At 60.1% G+C, this 16569-nt stretch overlaps 1 protein-coding gene and 1 long non-coding RNA gene across 2 annotated transcripts; one reads left to right on the forward strand and one right to left on the reverse strand.

Annotated features, from left to right (window-relative positions):
* Positions 1 to 314: 314 nt before the first annotated feature.
* LOC127465570 (histone acetyltransferase KAT8-like) lies at positions 315 to 16227 on the reverse strand. The gene is made up of 11 exons (XM_051776081.1): positions 15963 to 16227; positions 15783 to 15857; positions 15130 to 15302; positions 13968 to 14021; positions 12480 to 12644; positions 11166 to 11255; positions 10939 to 11079; positions 9169 to 9262; positions 6473 to 6623; positions 1613 to 1767; positions 315 to 393 (listed from the first exon to the last, which is right to left on the reverse strand). The coding sequence occupies exons 1-11, from the start codon at positions 16210 to 16212 to the stop codon at positions 329 to 331; spliced, it is 1413 nt and encodes a 470-aa protein (XP_051632041.1). The 5' UTR covers positions 16213 to 16227; the 3' UTR covers positions 315 to 328.
* Positions 10006 to 10684, forward strand: LOC127465573 (uncharacterized). Its single transcript, XR_007902278.1, has 3 exons — positions 10006 to 10099; positions 10137 to 10190; positions 10604 to 10684. It is a non-coding gene; the product is annotated as an uncharacterized LOC127465573 (long non-coding RNA).
* Positions 16228 to 16569: the final 342 nt, after the last annotated feature.

The following is a 16569-nucleotide window of genomic DNA, read 5'->3' on the forward strand; positions in this document are numbered from 1 at the left end:
GACCCCCCAAAATTTGGGGAGGGGGAGTCCCAGGACCCCCCAAATTCAAGGGGGGGGAGTCCCAGGACCCCCAAATTTGGGGAGGGGAGTCCCAGGACCCCCAAAATTCAAGGGGGGGAGTCCCAGGACCCCCAAATTTGGGGAGGGGAGTCCCAGGACCCCCCAAATTCGAGGGGGGGGAGTCCCAGGACCCCCAAAATTTGGGGAGGGGAGTCCCAGGCCCCCCCAAATTCAAGGGGGGGAGTCCCAGGACCCCCCAAATTTGGGGAGGGGGAGTCCCAGGCCCCCCCAAATTCGGGGGGGGCACACGGAGACCCCCCCCCCAAAATCACTTCTTGGCCACCTTGGCCTGTTTGTGCTTCGGGGGGGCCCAACGGAGGCAGATGGAGTCCACTGGGGGGGCAATTAACGCACTAATTAGCGCCCTCGTTAAGGGAGGGGGGGCGGTTAACGGCTTAATTAGGGGGGCAATTAAGGGAGGGGGGCGCTAACGGGGTTAATTGGGGGGGGTTGTTAAGGGGGGGCTCGTTAAAAGGGTTGATTTGGGGGGGTTGTTAACAGGGTTAATTAGGAGAGGTAATTAAGGGGGAGCATTAACAGGGTTAATTAGGAGAGGTAATTAAGGTAGAGAGGTGTTAACAGCATTAATTGAGAGGGACAATTAAGGGTGGGTTTGATAACAGGGTTAATTAGGAGGAGTAATTAAGGGGGAAACATTAAAAAGGTTAATTAGGAGGAGTAATTAGGGGGGGAGCATTAAAAAGGTTAATTAGGATTAGTAATTAAGGGGGGAGCATTAACAGGGTTAATTGGGGGGGTCATCAGGGGGTAATTAAGGGGGGTCATTAAGGGCAGTTCATTAAGGGGAGTTTTTTGGGGGGTTAATTAAACGGGGCTTTCTTGGGGGGTTAATTAAGGGTGGGGTAATTAAGGGGAGGTTTCTTGGGGGGGGCTCATTAAGAGGGGGTCATTAAGGAGAGTTCATTAAAGGGGGTCATTAAGGAAAGTTTTTTGGGGGGTTCATTAAGGGGGTGATTAAGGGGGGTTAATTAAGGGGGTATTTCTTGGGGGGGCTCATTAAGGGGGGTCATTAGGGAGAGTTTTTGTGTGAAGTTCATTAAGGGGGGGGGGTCACTAAGGAGGGATTTTTTGGGGGGCTCATTAAGGGGGGGGTTATTAAGAGCATTCATTAAGGGGAGTTCATTAAGAGGTGGTCATTAAGGGGGTTAATTAATGAGGGTGTTTTGGGGGGTTCATTAAGGGGAGAGGTTTTTTGGGGGGCTCATTAAGGGGGGATTCATTAAAGGGAGTCCATTAAGGGGAGTCCATGAAGGGGATTCATTAAGGGAAGTTCATTAAGAGAAGTTCATTAAGGGGAGTCATTAAGGGGATTCATTAGAGAGAGCTCATTAAGGAGAGTCATCAAGAGCCTCATTAAGTCTGTTAATTAACGAGCTACCCCTTAATTACCCTCCCCAAGCAGACCCTCAAAGGGATTTTCCCCAACCCCTCCAACCCTTTTTACACCAAATCCCTCAAACCGAGGCCTTAATTAACGAACTAACGAGCCAATTAACGAGCTAATTAACTAATTAACGAGCTAATCACCCACCTGTGATGGGGGGCTTCTTGTACTGGGCGCTCTTGAGGTGCTCCTCGACCAGTTTGGGGGTGACACAAATGACGTGTTGGCCCTTCCAGTACTTGACCATGTTGAGGGACTGGAGGGTGCTGATGATGTCGGTCTGGGTGATACTGGTCATCTGGCTGGGGGCAAACTGGTCAAACTGGGAGCACTGGGAGCACTGGGAGGGGCTGAGGGTGTCGGGCTGGGTGATACTGGTCATCTGGCTGGGGGCAAACTGGTCAAACTGGGAGCACTGGGAGCACTGGGAGGGGCTGAGGGTGTCGGGCTGGGTGATACTGGTCATCTGGCTGGGGGCAAACTGGTCAAACTGGGAGCACTGGGAGCACTGGGAGGGGCTGAGGGTGTCGGGCTGGGTGATACTGGTCATCTGGCTGGGGGCAAACTGGTCAAACTGGGAGCACTGGGAGCACTGGGAGGGGCTGAGGGTGTCGGGCTGGGTGATACTGGTCATCTGGCTGGGGGCAAACTGGTCAAACTGGGAGCACTGGGAGCACTGGGAGGGGCTGAGGGTGTCGGGCTGGGTGATACTGGTCATCTGGCTGGGGGCAAACTGGTCAAACTGGGAGCACTGGGAGCACTGGGAGGGGCTGAGGGTGTCGGGCTGGGTGATACTGGTCATCTGGCTGGGGGCAAACTGGTCAAACTGGGAGCACTGGGAGCACTGGGAGCACTGGGAGGGGCTGAGGGTGTCGGGCTGGGTGATACTGGTCATCTGGCTGGGGGGCAAACTGGTCAAACTGGGAGCACTGGGAGCACTGGGAGCACTGGGAGGGGCTGAGGGTGTCGGGCTGGGTGATACTGGTCATCTGGCTGGGGGCAAACTGGTCAAACTGGGAGCACTGGGAGCACTGGGAGGGGCTGAGGGTGTCGGGCTGGGTGATACTGGTCATCTGGCTGGGGGCAAACTGGTCAAACTGGGAGCACTGGGAGCACTGGGAGCACTGGGAGGGGCTGATGATGTCGGGCTGGGTGATACTGGTCATCTGGCTGGGGGCAAACTGGTCAAACTGGGAGCACTGGGAGCACTGGGAGGGGCTGAGGGTGTCGGGCTGGGTGATACTGGTCATCTGGCTGGGGGCAAACTGGTCAAACTGGGAGCACTGGGAGCACTGGGAGCACTGGGAGGGGCTGAGGGTGTCGGGCTGGGTGATACTGGTCATCTGGCTGGGGGCAAACTGGTCAAACTGGGAGCACTGGGAGCACTGGGAGCACTGGGAGGGGCTGAGGGTGTCGGGCTGGGTGATACTGGTCATCTGGCTGGGGGCAAACTGGTCAAACTGGGAGCACTGGGAGCACTGGGAGGGGCTGAGGGTGTCGGGCTGGGTGATACTGGTCATCTGGCTGGGGGCAAACTGGTCAAACTGGGAGCACTGGGAGCACTGGGAGCACTGGGAGGGGCTGATGATGTCGGGCTGGGTGATACTGGTCATCTGGCTGGGGGCAAACTGGTCAAACTGGGAGCACTGGGAGCACTGGGAGGGGCTGAGGGTGTCGGGCTGGGTGATACTGGTCATCTGGCTGGGGGCAAACTGGTCAAACTGGGAGCACTGGGAGCACTGGGAGGGGCTGAGGGTGTCGGGCTGGGTGATACTGGTCATCTGGCTGGGGGCAAACTGGTCAAACTGGGAGCACTGGGAGCACTGGGAGCACTGGGAGGGGCTGAGGGTGTCGGGCTGGGTGATACTGGTCATCTGGCTGGGGGCAAACTGGTCAAACTGGGAGCACTGGGAGCACTGGGAGCACTGGGAGGGGCTGAGGGTGTCGGGCTGGGTGATACTGGTCATCTGGCTGGGGGCAAACTGGTCAAACTGGGAGCACTGGGAGCACTGGGAGCACTGGGAGGGGCTGAGGGTGTCGGGCTGGGTGATACTGGTCATCTGGCTGGGGGCAAACTGGTCAAACTGGGAGCACTGGGAGGGGCTGAGGGTGTCGGGCTGGGTGATACTGGTCATCTGGCTGGGGGCAAACTGGTCAAACTGGGAGCACTGGGAGCACTGGGAGGGGCTGATGATGTCGGTCTGGGTGATACTGGTCATCTGGCTGGGGGCAAACTGGTCAAACTGGGAGCACTGGGAGCACTGGGAGGGGCTGAGGGTGTCGGTCTGGGTGATACTGGTCATCTGGCTGGGGGCAAACTGGTCAAACTGGGAGCACTGGGAGCACTGGGAGGGGCTGAGGGTGTCGGTCTGGGTGATACTGGTCATCTGGCTGGGGGCAAACTGGTCAAACTGGGAGCACTGGGAGCACTGGGAGCACTGGGAGGGGCTGATGATGTCGGGCTGGGTGATACTGGTCATCTGGCTGGGGGCAAACTGGTCAAACTGGGAGCACTGGGAGCACTGGGAGGGGCTGATGATGTCGGTCTGGGTGATACTGGTCATCTGGCTGGGGGCAAACTGGTCAAACTGGGAGCACTGGGAGCACTGGGAGGGGCTGATGATGTCGGTCTGGGTGATACTGGTCATCTGGCTGGGGGCAAACTGGTCAAACTGGGAGCACTGGGAGCACTGGGAGGGGCTGAGGGTGTCGGTCTGGGTGATACTGGTCATCTGGCTGGGGGCAAACTGGTCAAACTGGGAGCACTGGGAGCACTGGGAGGGGCTGAGGGTGTCGGTCTGGGTGATACTGGTCATCTGGCTGGGGGCAAACTGGTCAAACTGGGAGCACTGGGAGCACTGGGAGCACTGGGAGGGGCTGATGATGTCGGGCTGGGTGATACTGGTCATCTGGCTGGGGGCAAACTGGTCAAACTGGGAGCACTGGGAGCACTGGGAGGGGCTGAGGGTGTCGGGCTGGGTGATACTGGTCATCTGGCTGGGGGCAAACTGGTCAAACTGGGAGCACTGGGAGCACTGGGAGCACTGGGAGGGGCTGAGGGTGTCGGGCTGGGTGATACTGGTCATCTGGCTGGGGGCAAACTGGTCAAACTGGGAGCACTGGGAGCACTGGGAGCACTGGGAGGGGCTGAGGGTGTCGGGCTGGGTGATACTGGTCATCTGGCTGGGGGCAAACTGGTCAAACTGGGAGCACTGGGAGCACTGGGAGGGGCTGAGGGTGTCGGGCTGGGTGATACTGGTCATCTGGCTGGGGGCAAACTGGTCAAACTGGGAGCACTGGGAGCACTGGGAGGGGCTGAGGGTGTCGGGCTGGGTGATACTGGTCATCTGGCTGGGGGCAAACTGGTCAAACTGGGAGCACTGGGAGGGGCTGAGGGTGTCGGGCTGGGTGATACTGGTCATCTGGCTGGGGGCAAACTGGTCAAACTGGGAGCACTGGGAGCACTGGGAGCACTGGGAGGGGCTGAGGGTGTCGGGCTGGGTGATACTGGTCATCTGGCTGGGGGCAAACTGGTCAAACTGGGAGCACTGGGAGGGGCTGAGGGTGTCGGGCTGGGTGATACTGGTCATCTGGCTGGGGGCAAACTGGTCAAACTGGGAGCACTGGGAGCACTGGGAGGGGCTGAGGGTGTCGGGCTGGGTGATACTGGTCATCTGGCTGGGGGCAAACTGGTCAAACTGGGAGCACTGGGAGCACTGGGAGCACTGGGAGGGGCTGAGGGTGTCGGGCTGGGTGATACTGGTCATCTGGCTGGGGGCAAACTGGTCAAACTGGGAGCACTGGGAGCACTGGGAGGGGCTGAGGGTGTCGGGCTGGGTGATACTGGTCATCTGGCTGGGGGCAAACTGGTCAAACTGGGAGCACTGGGAGGGGCTGAGGGTGTCGGGCTGGGTGATACTGGTCATCTGGCTGGGGGCAAACTGGTCAAACTGGGAGCACTGGGAGCACTGGGAGCACTGGGAGGGGCTGAGGGTGTCGGGCTGGGTGATACTGGTCATCTGGCTGGGGGCAAACTGGTCAAACTGGGAGCACTGGGAGCACTGGGAGGGGCTGAGGGTGTCGGGCTGGGTGATACTGGTCATCTGGCTGGGGGCAAACTGGTCAAACTGGTCAAACTGGGAGCACTGGGAGCACTGGGAGGGGCTGAGGCTGTCGGGCTGTACTGGTCCATACTGGTTTATACTGGTCTGTACTTGTCTATACTGATCTATACTGGTCTGTACTGGTTTATACTGGTCTGTAGTGATCTACATCAGTCTGTACTGGTCTGTACTGGTCTGTACTGGTCTGTACCTGTCTAGAGTGATCTATACTGGTTTATACTGGTCTGTACCTCTCAATAGTGACCTTTATTGGTCTGTACTGGTCTGTCGTGGTTTATACTGGTCTGTACTGGTTTATACTGGTCTATACCTGTCTATACTAATCTATACTGGTCTGTACTGGTCCATACTGGTTTATACTGGTCTGTACCTGTCTATAGTGACCTATAGTGGTTTATACTGGTCTGTAGTGGTTTATAATGGTCTGTACTGGTCTATACTGGTCTGTACCTGTCTATAGTGACCTATACTGGTCTATACTGGTCTGTACTGGTTTATACTGGTCCATACTGGTCTCATCTGAGGTCCTTGATGGAGAGGGTGCCCCGGAAGTCCCTGAGGATCTCCAGCAGCACCCAGGACCAGAGTTACTGGGGTCAGTCTATACTGGTTTATACTGGTCTATACTGGTCTGTACTGGTCTATACTGGTCCATACTGGTTTATACTGGTCTGTACTGGTTTATACTGGTTTATACTGGTCTCACCTGAGGTCCTTGATGGAGAGGGTGCCCCGGAAGTCCCTGAGGATCTCCAGGACCAGAGTTACTGGGGTCAGTCTGTACTGGTCTATACTGGTCCGTACTGGTCTATACTGGTCCATACTGGTTTATACTGGTCTGTACTGGTTTATACTGGTTTATACTGGTTTATACTGGTCTCACCTGAGGTCCTTGATGGACAGGGTGCCCCGGAAGTCCCGGAGGATCTCCAGCAGGACCCAGGACCAGTAGCTCCGGTAGCTCAGCTTGCCCAGGTCCGAGAGCGGCTTCTCCGGGGAGCCCACGGTGCTCTCCAGCTTGGACAGCTCATAACCTAAAAAAAGGGGTCAGGGGGACCCCAAAAACACCCTCAGGGACCCCAAAAACACCCTCAGGGACCCCAAAAACCCCTCAAAGACCCCCAAAATTCCCAAAATCCACCCGGGATCCCAAAAACCCCCTCAGGGATCCCCCAAATCCCTCCCGGGGAGCTCACGGTGCTCTCCAGCTTGGACAGCTCATAGCCTGAAAATGGGGTCAGGGGGACCCCAAAAACACCTTCAGGGACCCCAAAAATACCTTCAGGGACCCCAAAAACTTCCTGGGATCCCAAAAACCCCTCAAAGATCCCAAAAACACCTCAAAGACCCCAAAAATTCCATCAGGGATCCCCCAAATCCCTTCCAAGAACCCCCCGGTGCTCTCCAGCTTGGACAGCTCATAACCTAAAAAAAGGGGTCAGGGGGACCCCAAAAACACCCTCAGGCACCCCAAAAACTTCCTGGGATCCCAAAAAAACCCTGAAAGATCCCAAAAACCCTTCAAAGACCCCAAAAATTCCATCAGGGATCTCCCAAATCTCTCCCAAAGCTCTCCAGCTTGGACAGCTCATAGCCTGAAAATGGGGTCAGGGGGACCCCAAAAACACCCTCAGGGACCCCAAAAACACCCTCAGGGACCCCAAAAACACCTCAAAAACCCCCAAAATTCCCAAAATCCACCCAGGATCCCAAAAACCCCCTCAGGGATCCCCCAAATCCCTCCCGGGGAGCCCCCGGTGCTCTCCAGCTTGGACAGCTCATAGCCTGGGAAAGGGGGTCAGGGGGACCCCAAAAACACCTTCAAGGACCCCAAAAACACCTTCAGGGACCCCAAAAACACCTCAAAGACCCCAAAAACTTCTTGGGACCCCAAAAACCCCTCAAAGATCCCAAAAACCCCTCAAAGACCCCAAAAATTCCATCAGGGATCTCCCAAATCTCTCCCAGGTGCTCTCCAGCTTGGACAGCTCATAACCTATAAAAGGGGTCAGGGGGACCCCAAAAACACCCTCAGGGACCCCAAAAACACCCTCAGGGACCCCAAAAATACCTCAAAGACCCCCAAAATTCCCCAAATCCACCCGGGATCCCAAAAACCCCCTCAGGGATCCCCCAAATCCCTCCCGGGGAGCCCCCGGTGCTCTCCAGCTTGGACAGCTCATAACCTGGGAAAGGGGGGTTTGGGGGGTCAGGGGGACCCCAAAAACACCCTCAGGGACCCCAAAAAATTCCTGGGACCCCAAAAATACCTTAAAGATCCCAAAAACCCCTCAAAGATCCCAAAAACACCTCAAAGACCCCAAAAATTCCATCAGGGATCTCCCAAATCTCTCCCAGGTGCTCTCCAGCTTGGACAGCTCATAACCTATAAAAGGGGTCAGGGGGACCCCAAAAACACCCTCAGGGACCCCAAAAACACCCTCAGGGACCCCAAAATTCCCAAAATCCACCCGGGATCCCAAAAATCCCCTCAGGGATCCCCCAAATCCCTTCCAAGAACCCCCCGGTGCTCTCCAGCTTGGACAGCTCATAGCCTGGGAAAGGGGGTCAGGGGGACCCCAAAAACACCTTCAGGGACCCCAAAAATACCTCAAAGACCCCAAAAATTCCCCAAATCCACCCGGGATCCCAAAAATCCCCTCAGGGATCCCCCAAATCCCTCCCGGGGAGCCCCCGGTGCTCTCCAGCTTGGACAGCTCATAGCCTAAAAAAAGGGGGCAGGGGGACCCCAAAAACACCCTCAGGGACCCCAAAAACACCCTCAGGGACCCCAAAATTCCCAAAATCCACCCGGGATCCCAAAAATCCCCTCAGGGATCCCCCAAATCCCTTCCAAGAACCCCCCCGGTGCTCTCCAGCTTGGACAGCTCAAAACCTGAAAAAGGGGGGTTTGGGGGGTCAGGGGGACCCCAAAAACACCCTCAGGGACCCCAAAAACTTCCTGGGACCCCAAAAACCCCTCAAAGACCCCAAAATTCCATCAGGGATCCCCCAAATCCCCTCAGAGACCCCCCCAAATCCTCCCTTTATGACCTCAAACTCTCCCCTTTTTGTGACCCAAAATGCTCTTTTAAGACCCCAAATCCCCCTTTTTTAGGGCCACCCCCCCATTTTGGGGACCCCCCCGTTTCAGGGGACCCCTCCCCGTTTTGGGGACCCCTCCCCAAATTTGGACTCGCCCCCAAACCCCCCCAGAGACCCCCAAAATCTTTCCTTTACAACCTCAAACTCCCCATTTTTGCGACCCCAAAACGCCCTTTTAAGACCCCAAATCCCCCCTTTTTTGGGGTCACCCCCCCATTTTGGGGACCCCCCGATTTCAGGGGACCCCTCCCCGTTTTGGGGACCCCTCCCCAAATTTTGACCCCCCCCAGACACCCCCAAATCCTCCCTTTGCAACCTCAAACTCCCCCCATTCGCGACCCCAAAACGCCCTTTTAAGACCCCAAATCCCCCTTTTTTAGGGCCACCCCCCCATTTTGGGGACCCCCCGATTTCGGGGGACCCCTCCCCGTTTTGGGGACCCCTCCCCAAATTGGGGGCCCCCCCCAGACTCACTGAAGGCGATGAGGAACTTGCCGTAGCCCCGGCGCTGGTACGGGGGCAGGGTCAGGATGCAGGCCACGTTGTTCCCGTCGGGGGACTCCTTCTCCTGGGGGAGATTTGGGGACATTTGGGGGGGATTTGGGGGGTTTGGGGGCATTGGGGACACTGGGGGGATTTGGGGACATCGGGGGGATTTGGGGGACTGAAAGGATTGGGAGGACTTGGGGACATTTGGGGGGATTTGGGGGCATTGGGAGGATTTGGGGACATTGGGGGGATTTGGGGGTATTGGGGACATTTGGGGGATTTGGGGACATTTGGGGGGATTTGGGGGATTGAGAAGATTGGGAGGATTTGGGGACATTGGGGGGATTTGGGGACATTGGGGGGATTTGGGGACATTGGGGGGATTTGGGGGGGTTTGGGGACAATTTAGGGGGTTTGGGGGTATTGGGGGGTTTGGGGGCATTGAGGGGATTTGGGGACATTTGGGGGATTTGGGGACATTTGGGGGGATTTGGGGACATTTGGGGGGATTTGGGGGATTGAGAAGATTGGGAGGATTTGGGGACATTTGGGGACATTTGGGGACATTGGGGGAATTTGGGGGGATTTGGGGGACTGAGAGGATTGGGAGGATTTGGGGACATTTGGGGGGATTCGGGGGCATTGGGAGGATTTGGGGGATTTGGGGGTATTGGGGACATTGGGGGGATTTGGGGGCATTGGGAGGATTTGGGGACAATTTAGGGGGTTTGGGGGCATTGGGGACATTGGGGACATTTGGGAGGATTGAGAGGATTGGGAGAATTTGGGGACATTTGGGAACATTGAGGGGATTTGGGGACATTGGGGGACATTTGGGGACATTTGGGGATTTGGGGACATTTGAGTAGATTTGGAGTGTTTGGGACTTTGGGGACATTGGGGTGACACAGGGGAGGTGACACAGGGGAGGTGACACAGGGGAGGTGACACAGGTGACACAGGTGAGGTGACACAGGTGGGCAGGGGCTGACAGGAGCACACAGGGGGTGCCCCAGGTGAGGTGCCAGGTGAGTGCCCACCTTGGCCAAGCAGCCCACAATGTAGGCACAGGTGACACAGGTGACACAGGTGAGGTGACATGAGCACACAGGTGCCCCAGGTGCCCCAGGTGAGTGCCCACCTTGGAGAAGTACCCCACAACGTGGGCACAGGTAACACAGGTGACACAGGTAACACAGGGGAGGTGCCCCAGGTGAGGCCCCAGGTGAGTGCCCACCTTGGCCAAGCACCCCACGATGTGGGCACAGGTGCCCCAGGTGAGGTGACAGCAGCAGACAAGGGGTGACAGGAGCACACAGGTGAGGTGCCCCAGGTGCCCCAGGTGAGGCCCCAGGTGAGTGCCCACCTTGGAGAAGTAGCCCACGATGTGGGCACAGGTGACACAGGTAACACAGGTGAGGTGCCCCAGGTGCCCCAGGTGAGTGCCCACCTTGGCCAAGCACCCCACGATGTGGGCACAGGTGCCCCAGGTGCCCCAGGTAACACAGGTGAGGTGCCCCAGGTGCCCCAGGTGAGGCCCCAGGTGAGTGCCCACCTTGGCCAAGCACCCCACGATGTGGGCACAGGTGACACAGGTGCCCCAGGTAACACAGGTGAGGTGCCCCAGGTGCCCCAGGTGAGGCCCAGGTGAGCGCCCACCTTGGAGAAGTAGCCCACGATGTGGGCACAGGTGCCCCAGGTAACACAGGTGAGGTGCCCCAGGTGCCCCAGGTGAGGCCCCAGGTGAGTGCCCACCTTGGAGAAGTAGCCCACGATGTGCGCCCCGTGCCGGTCGACCTCGGTGAGCAGGTAGAACACGAAGGGCTCCACGTCGAAGTAGAGGGTCTTGTGGTCCAGGAACAGCTTGGCCAGCAGGCACAGGTTCTGGCAGTAGATCTGGGCGGGGCACAGGCGCGTCCCAGGTGGGCACAGGTGGGCACAGGTGTGTCTGTCCCCCCCCCCAGGTGTGCCCGGGGCCGTACCTTGTGGTCCTTGCCGTCCACCTCGTAGACGGAGATGTTGCTCTTGCGGTAAATCTCCCGCCCCGGCGGCTGCCGCCACTGGCACTGCCCCTGACCGGGTGGCACAGGTGAGGGGGCGCACAGGTGTGCCCCAGATAAGCCCAGGTGTGCCCAGGTGACCCCCAGGTGCACCCAGGTGTGCCCCAGGTAAGTCCAGGTGTGCCCCAGGTGTGCCCAGGTGTGCCCTGGGTAAGCCCAGGTGTGCCCCAGGTGTGCCCCAGGTGTGCCCCAGGTAAGTCCAGGTGTACCCCGAACGTGCCCAGATGTGCCCCAGGTAAGTCCAGGTGTGCCCAGGTATATCCCAGGTGCCCCCCAGCTATATCCAGGTGTATCCCAGGTGCCCCCCAGGTGCGTCCCACCTCCCCCAGGTGCCCCCCAGGTGCCCCCCAGGTGCGCCCAGGTATATCCCAGGTATATCCCAGGTATATCCCAGGTGCCCCCCAGGTGTGTCCCACCTCCCCCAGGTGCCCCCCAGGTGCCCCCAGGTGCCCCCAGGTGTATCCCAGCTGCCCCCCAGGTGTATCCCCCCTCCCCCAGGTGTATCCCAGGTGCCCCCAGGTGTATCCCAGGTATATCCCAGGTGCATCCCCCCTCCCCCAGGTGCCCCCAGGTACCCCCAGGTATATCCCAGGTGCCCCCCAGGTGTGTCCCACCTCCCCCAGGTGCCCCCCAGGTGCCCCCAGGTGTGCCCAGGTGTATCCCAGGTGTGTCCCACCTCCCCCAGGTGCCCCCAGGTGCCCCCAGGTATATCCCAGGTGTGTCCCCCCTCCCCCAGGTGCCCCCCAGGTGCCCCCAGGTGCGCCCCACCTCCCCCAGGTATATCCCAGGTATATCCCAGGTATCCCAGGTGCCCCCCAGGTGCGTCCCCCCTCCCCCAGGTGCCCCCAGGTGCCCCCAGGTGTGCCCAGGTATATCCCAGGTGTATCCCACCTCCCCTAGGTGTATCCCAGGTGCCCCCCAGGTGTGTCCCACCTCCCCCAGGTGCCCCCCAGGTGCCCCCAGGTATATCCCAGGTGTATCCCACCTCCCCCAGGTGCCCCCAGGTATATCCCAGGTGCCCCCCACCTCCCCCAGGTATATCCCAGGTATATCCCAGGTATATCCCAGGTATCCCAGGTGCCCCCCAGGTGCGTCCCCCCTCCCCCAGGTGCCCCCCAGGTGCCCCCAGGTGTGCCCAGGTATATCCCAGGTGTATCCCACCTCCCCCAGGTGTATCCCAGGTGTGTCCCCCCTCCCCCAGGTGCCCCCCAGGTGCCCCCAGGTGCGCCCAGGTACCAGGTGCAGGCGGTAGGTCCTCTCGAACTTCATGTACTTGAGGCAGAACTCGCAGATCCAGAGCTTGGGCTGCTTCCCATAATCCTCCGGGAACGGGGAGAAGTACCAGGCGTCGATCTCGAAGTGCCCGATGTGGATCTTGTCCACGTACTTCACCTTGGTGATCTGCAGGGGCAGGTGAGACACACCTGGGACAGGTGAGACACACCTGGGACGCACCTGGGACACCCCAAACTGACCCCAAACCGACCCCAAACCCCCCCGGGCGTCGATCTCGAAGTGCCCGATGTGGATCTTGTCCACGGACTTCACCTTGGTGATCTGCACAGACAGGTGAGACACACCTGGGACAGGTGAGACACACCTGGGGCACTAAAAACTGACCCCAAAACGGCCCAAAACTGACCCCAAACCAACCCCAAACCCCCCCGGGCGTCGATCTCGAAGTGACCGATGTGGATCTTGTCCACGGAATTCACCTTGGTGATCTGTATGGGCAGGTGAGACACACCTGGGACAGGTGAGACACACCTGGAGTACCCTAAACTGACCCTAAACTGACCCCAAACTGACCCCAAACCGACCCCAAACCCCCCCAGGCGTCGATCTCAAAGTGCCCGATGTGGATCTTGTCCACATACTTCACCTTGGTGATCTGCACAGACAGGTGAGACACACCTGAGACACACCTGGGACAGGTGAGACACACCTGGGACACACCTGAGACAGGTGAGACACACCTGGGGACACACCTGAGACAGGTGAGACACACCTGGACACACCTGGGATATCTGAGGACACACCTGGGACACACCCAAACACACCTGGGCACACCTGGGACACAACCAAACACACCTGGGACATCTAAGGACACACCTGGGACACACCTGGGACACACCTGGGACATCTGGGGACACACCTGGGACACACCCAAACACAGCTGAGACACACCCAAACACACCCGGACACACCCAAACACACCTGGGACACACCTGGGACACACCTGGGACACACCTGGGACACACCTGGGACACACCTGGGACACACCCAAACACACCTGGGACACACCCAAACACACCTGGACACACCCAAACACACCTGGACACACCTGGGACACACCCAAACACACCTGGACACACCTGGACACACCTGGGACACACCCAAACACACCTGAGACATCTAAGGACACACCTGGGACACACCCAAACACACCCAAACACACCTGGGACACACCCAAACACACCTGGACACACCCAAACACACCTGGACACACCTGGGACACACCCAAACACACCTGGACACACCTGGACACACCTGGGACACACCCAAACACACCTGAGACATCTAAGGACACACCTGGGACACACCCAAACACACCCAAACACACCTGGGACACACCCAAACACACCTGGGACACACCCAAACACACCTGGGACACACCTGGGCACACCTGGACCCCGCCCACCACCCCCCCCCCAGGTCACTCACAGCCTCGTGCTCCTTCTCCAGGGCGGCCGTGGTCGGGTCCATCTCGGCGTAGGTCTGCAAAGGGCACCAGTAAGCACCAGTTGGCACCAGTAAGGACCAGTTTGGAGCGTTAAAGACCAGTTGGCACCAGTAAGGACCAGTTGGCACCAGTAAGGACCAGTTTGGAGCATTAAGGACCAGTTGGCACCAGTAAGGACCAGTTTGGAGCATTAAGGACCAGTTGGCACCAGTAAGGACCAGTTTGAGGTTGCAGGGGCTCCAGTAAAACCCTCAGGGGCCCCCCAGTAACTCCCAGTGGCATCCCAGTGCCCTCCCAGTTTGCCCCTCTAACACCCTCCCAGTGCTCCCAACACCCTCCCAGTGCCCTCTCAGTGCCCCCAGAGCCCCTCCCAGTGCCCTCCCAGTGCTCCCAGTGCCCCTCAATGTCCTCCCAGTGCCCCCTAATGTGGCCCCAGTGCCCTCCCAGTGCCTCCCAGTGCCCCCAAAAGTGCCCACAGTGCCCCCCAAGCTCCCTCCCAGTGCCCCCAAACCCCCTCCCAGTGCCCTCCCACCGCCCCCAAACCCCTCCCAGTGCCCCCAAACCCCCTCCCAGTCCCTCCCAGTGCCCTCCCAGTGCCCCCCAGTGCCCCCAACCCCCCTCCCAGTCCCTCCCAGTGCCCCTCAGCATCCCCCCAGTGCCTCCCAGTGCCTCCAAACCCCCTCCCAGTCCCTCCCAGTGCCCCCAAACCCCCTCCCAGTGCCCCCAAACCCCCTCCCAGTGCCTCCCAGTGCCTCCCAATACCCCCAAGCTCCCTCCCAGTGCCTCCAAACCCCCTTCCAGTGCCTCCCAGTGCCCCCAAACCCCCTCCCACCGCCCCCAAACCCCCTCCCAGTGCCTCCCAGTGCCTCCCAGTGCTCCCAAACCCCCTCCCAGTCCCTCCCAGTGCCCTCCAGTGCCCCCAAACCCCCTCCCACCACTCCCAAACCCCCTCCCAGTTCCTCCCAGTGCCCCCAAACCCCCTCCCAGTGCCCCCAAACCCCCTCCCAGTCCCTCCCAGTGCCCCCAAACCCCCTACCAGTGCCCCCAAACCCCCTCCCAGTCCCTCCCACCGCCCCCAATCCCCTCCCAGTCCCTCCCAGTCCCTCCCAGTGCCTCCCAGTGCCCCCCAGTGCCCCCCAGCACCTTCTGGACGTGGTTGATCTCGTCGTGCTTGCGTTTCTGGTTGCGGGTGATTTTGCGCTCGGGCTCGGCCAGCTCGCCCAGGAAGGGCTCCGAGCTCTTCTGGGCGGCCTCTTTGAGCGACTTGGACAGGGCCAGACGGTTCCTGTCCACCCACTCGTCCAGCCTGCGGTTAACTGGGAGCACTGGGACCTCAGCCGGGGCGCTGGGGACCCCCCCAGTGCTCCCAGTATCCACCAAGAGTCATCCCAGTGCTCCCAGTGCCATCCCAGTGGGTTCCTGTCCACCCACTCGTCCAGCCGGCGGTTAACTGGGAGCACTGGGACCTCAGCCGGGGCGCTGGGGACCCCCCCAGTGCTCCCAGTAACATCCCAGTGCTCCCAGTATCCACCAAGAGTCACCCCAGTGTCATCTCAGTGCTCCCCAGTGTCATCCCATCGCCCTCAACCCCCCTCCCAGCGCCCTTTCCCATCTCCCCCGCCCCCTCCCAGTGCCTCCCAGTGCCTCCCAGTCCCTCCCAGTGCCCCCGCCCCCTCCCAGTGCCTCCCAGTGCCTCCCAGTGCCTCCCAGTCCCTCCCAGTGCCCCCGCCCCCTCCCAGTGCCTCCCAGTGCCTCCCAGTGCCTCCCAGTCCCTCCCAGTGCCCCCCAGCGCTCACAGCCCACGTAGTGCACGTAGAACTCCTCGCGGTTCTCCTGCTCGTTGAGGCGGGACTGGATCACCTCGGCCGAGTCTGGGGGGGCAACCGGCACCAGTCGGGGCCCAGTCCGGCACCGGGAGGGTCCCCGGCCCCGCTCCCAGTCCTCCCAGTCCCCCCAGTCCCCCCGGCGGGACTCACGCCAGCTGCCGTCCCCCCTCCTGCACAGGTAGGTCTCCCCGATCTCCACCGCCACCTCCGAGTCGCGGGGCCCTCCCGGCGCCCCCGACCCGCCGGAGGGGCCTCGCCCCGGCCCCGAGGGGCCCCCGGGGGTCTCCGATCCCACCCCGGGGCCCCCCGAGACCCCCCCGGGCCCCCCCGGGCCCTCCGGGGCCGCTCCGGCGCCGCCGCCGCCGCCGCCTCCTCCTCCTCCTCCTCCCGCCGCCGCCATCTTGGAGCGCCGCGGAAGTGACGTCACGGCGGCGCGGGCGTTGCTAGGAGGCGACGCAAGCGACGTAAGGGGGGCGGGGCTTGAGGCGTTGTGGGCGCGGTTTTCTCTAAGGGGCGTGGCTTGTGACATCACCCGCGCGGCGGCCGCGTCGTGGGCGTGGCTTCCCGGCTAAGGGCGTGGCTTCCTATCTAAAGGCGTGGCTTCCCAGCTAAGGGCGTGGCTTCCTAGCTAAGGGCGTGGCTTCGCCTCGCGGGCGGGGCTTTTTGGCCTTGTGGGTGGGGTTTTTCCTGCCTAAGGGGGTGTGGTTTGTGGCGTGGTGGGCGTGGTTTGTGGCGTGGTGGGCGTGCCCTCCCAGTA

This window comes from Manacus candei, unplaced genomic scaffold (assembly GCF_025592945.1).
Source record: "Manacus candei isolate 608988 ecotype Guabito, Panama unplaced genomic scaffold, ASM2559294v1 h1tg000434l, whole genome shotgun sequence".
Taxonomy (NCBI): Eukaryota; Metazoa; Chordata; class Aves; order Passeriformes; family Pipridae; genus Manacus; species Manacus candei.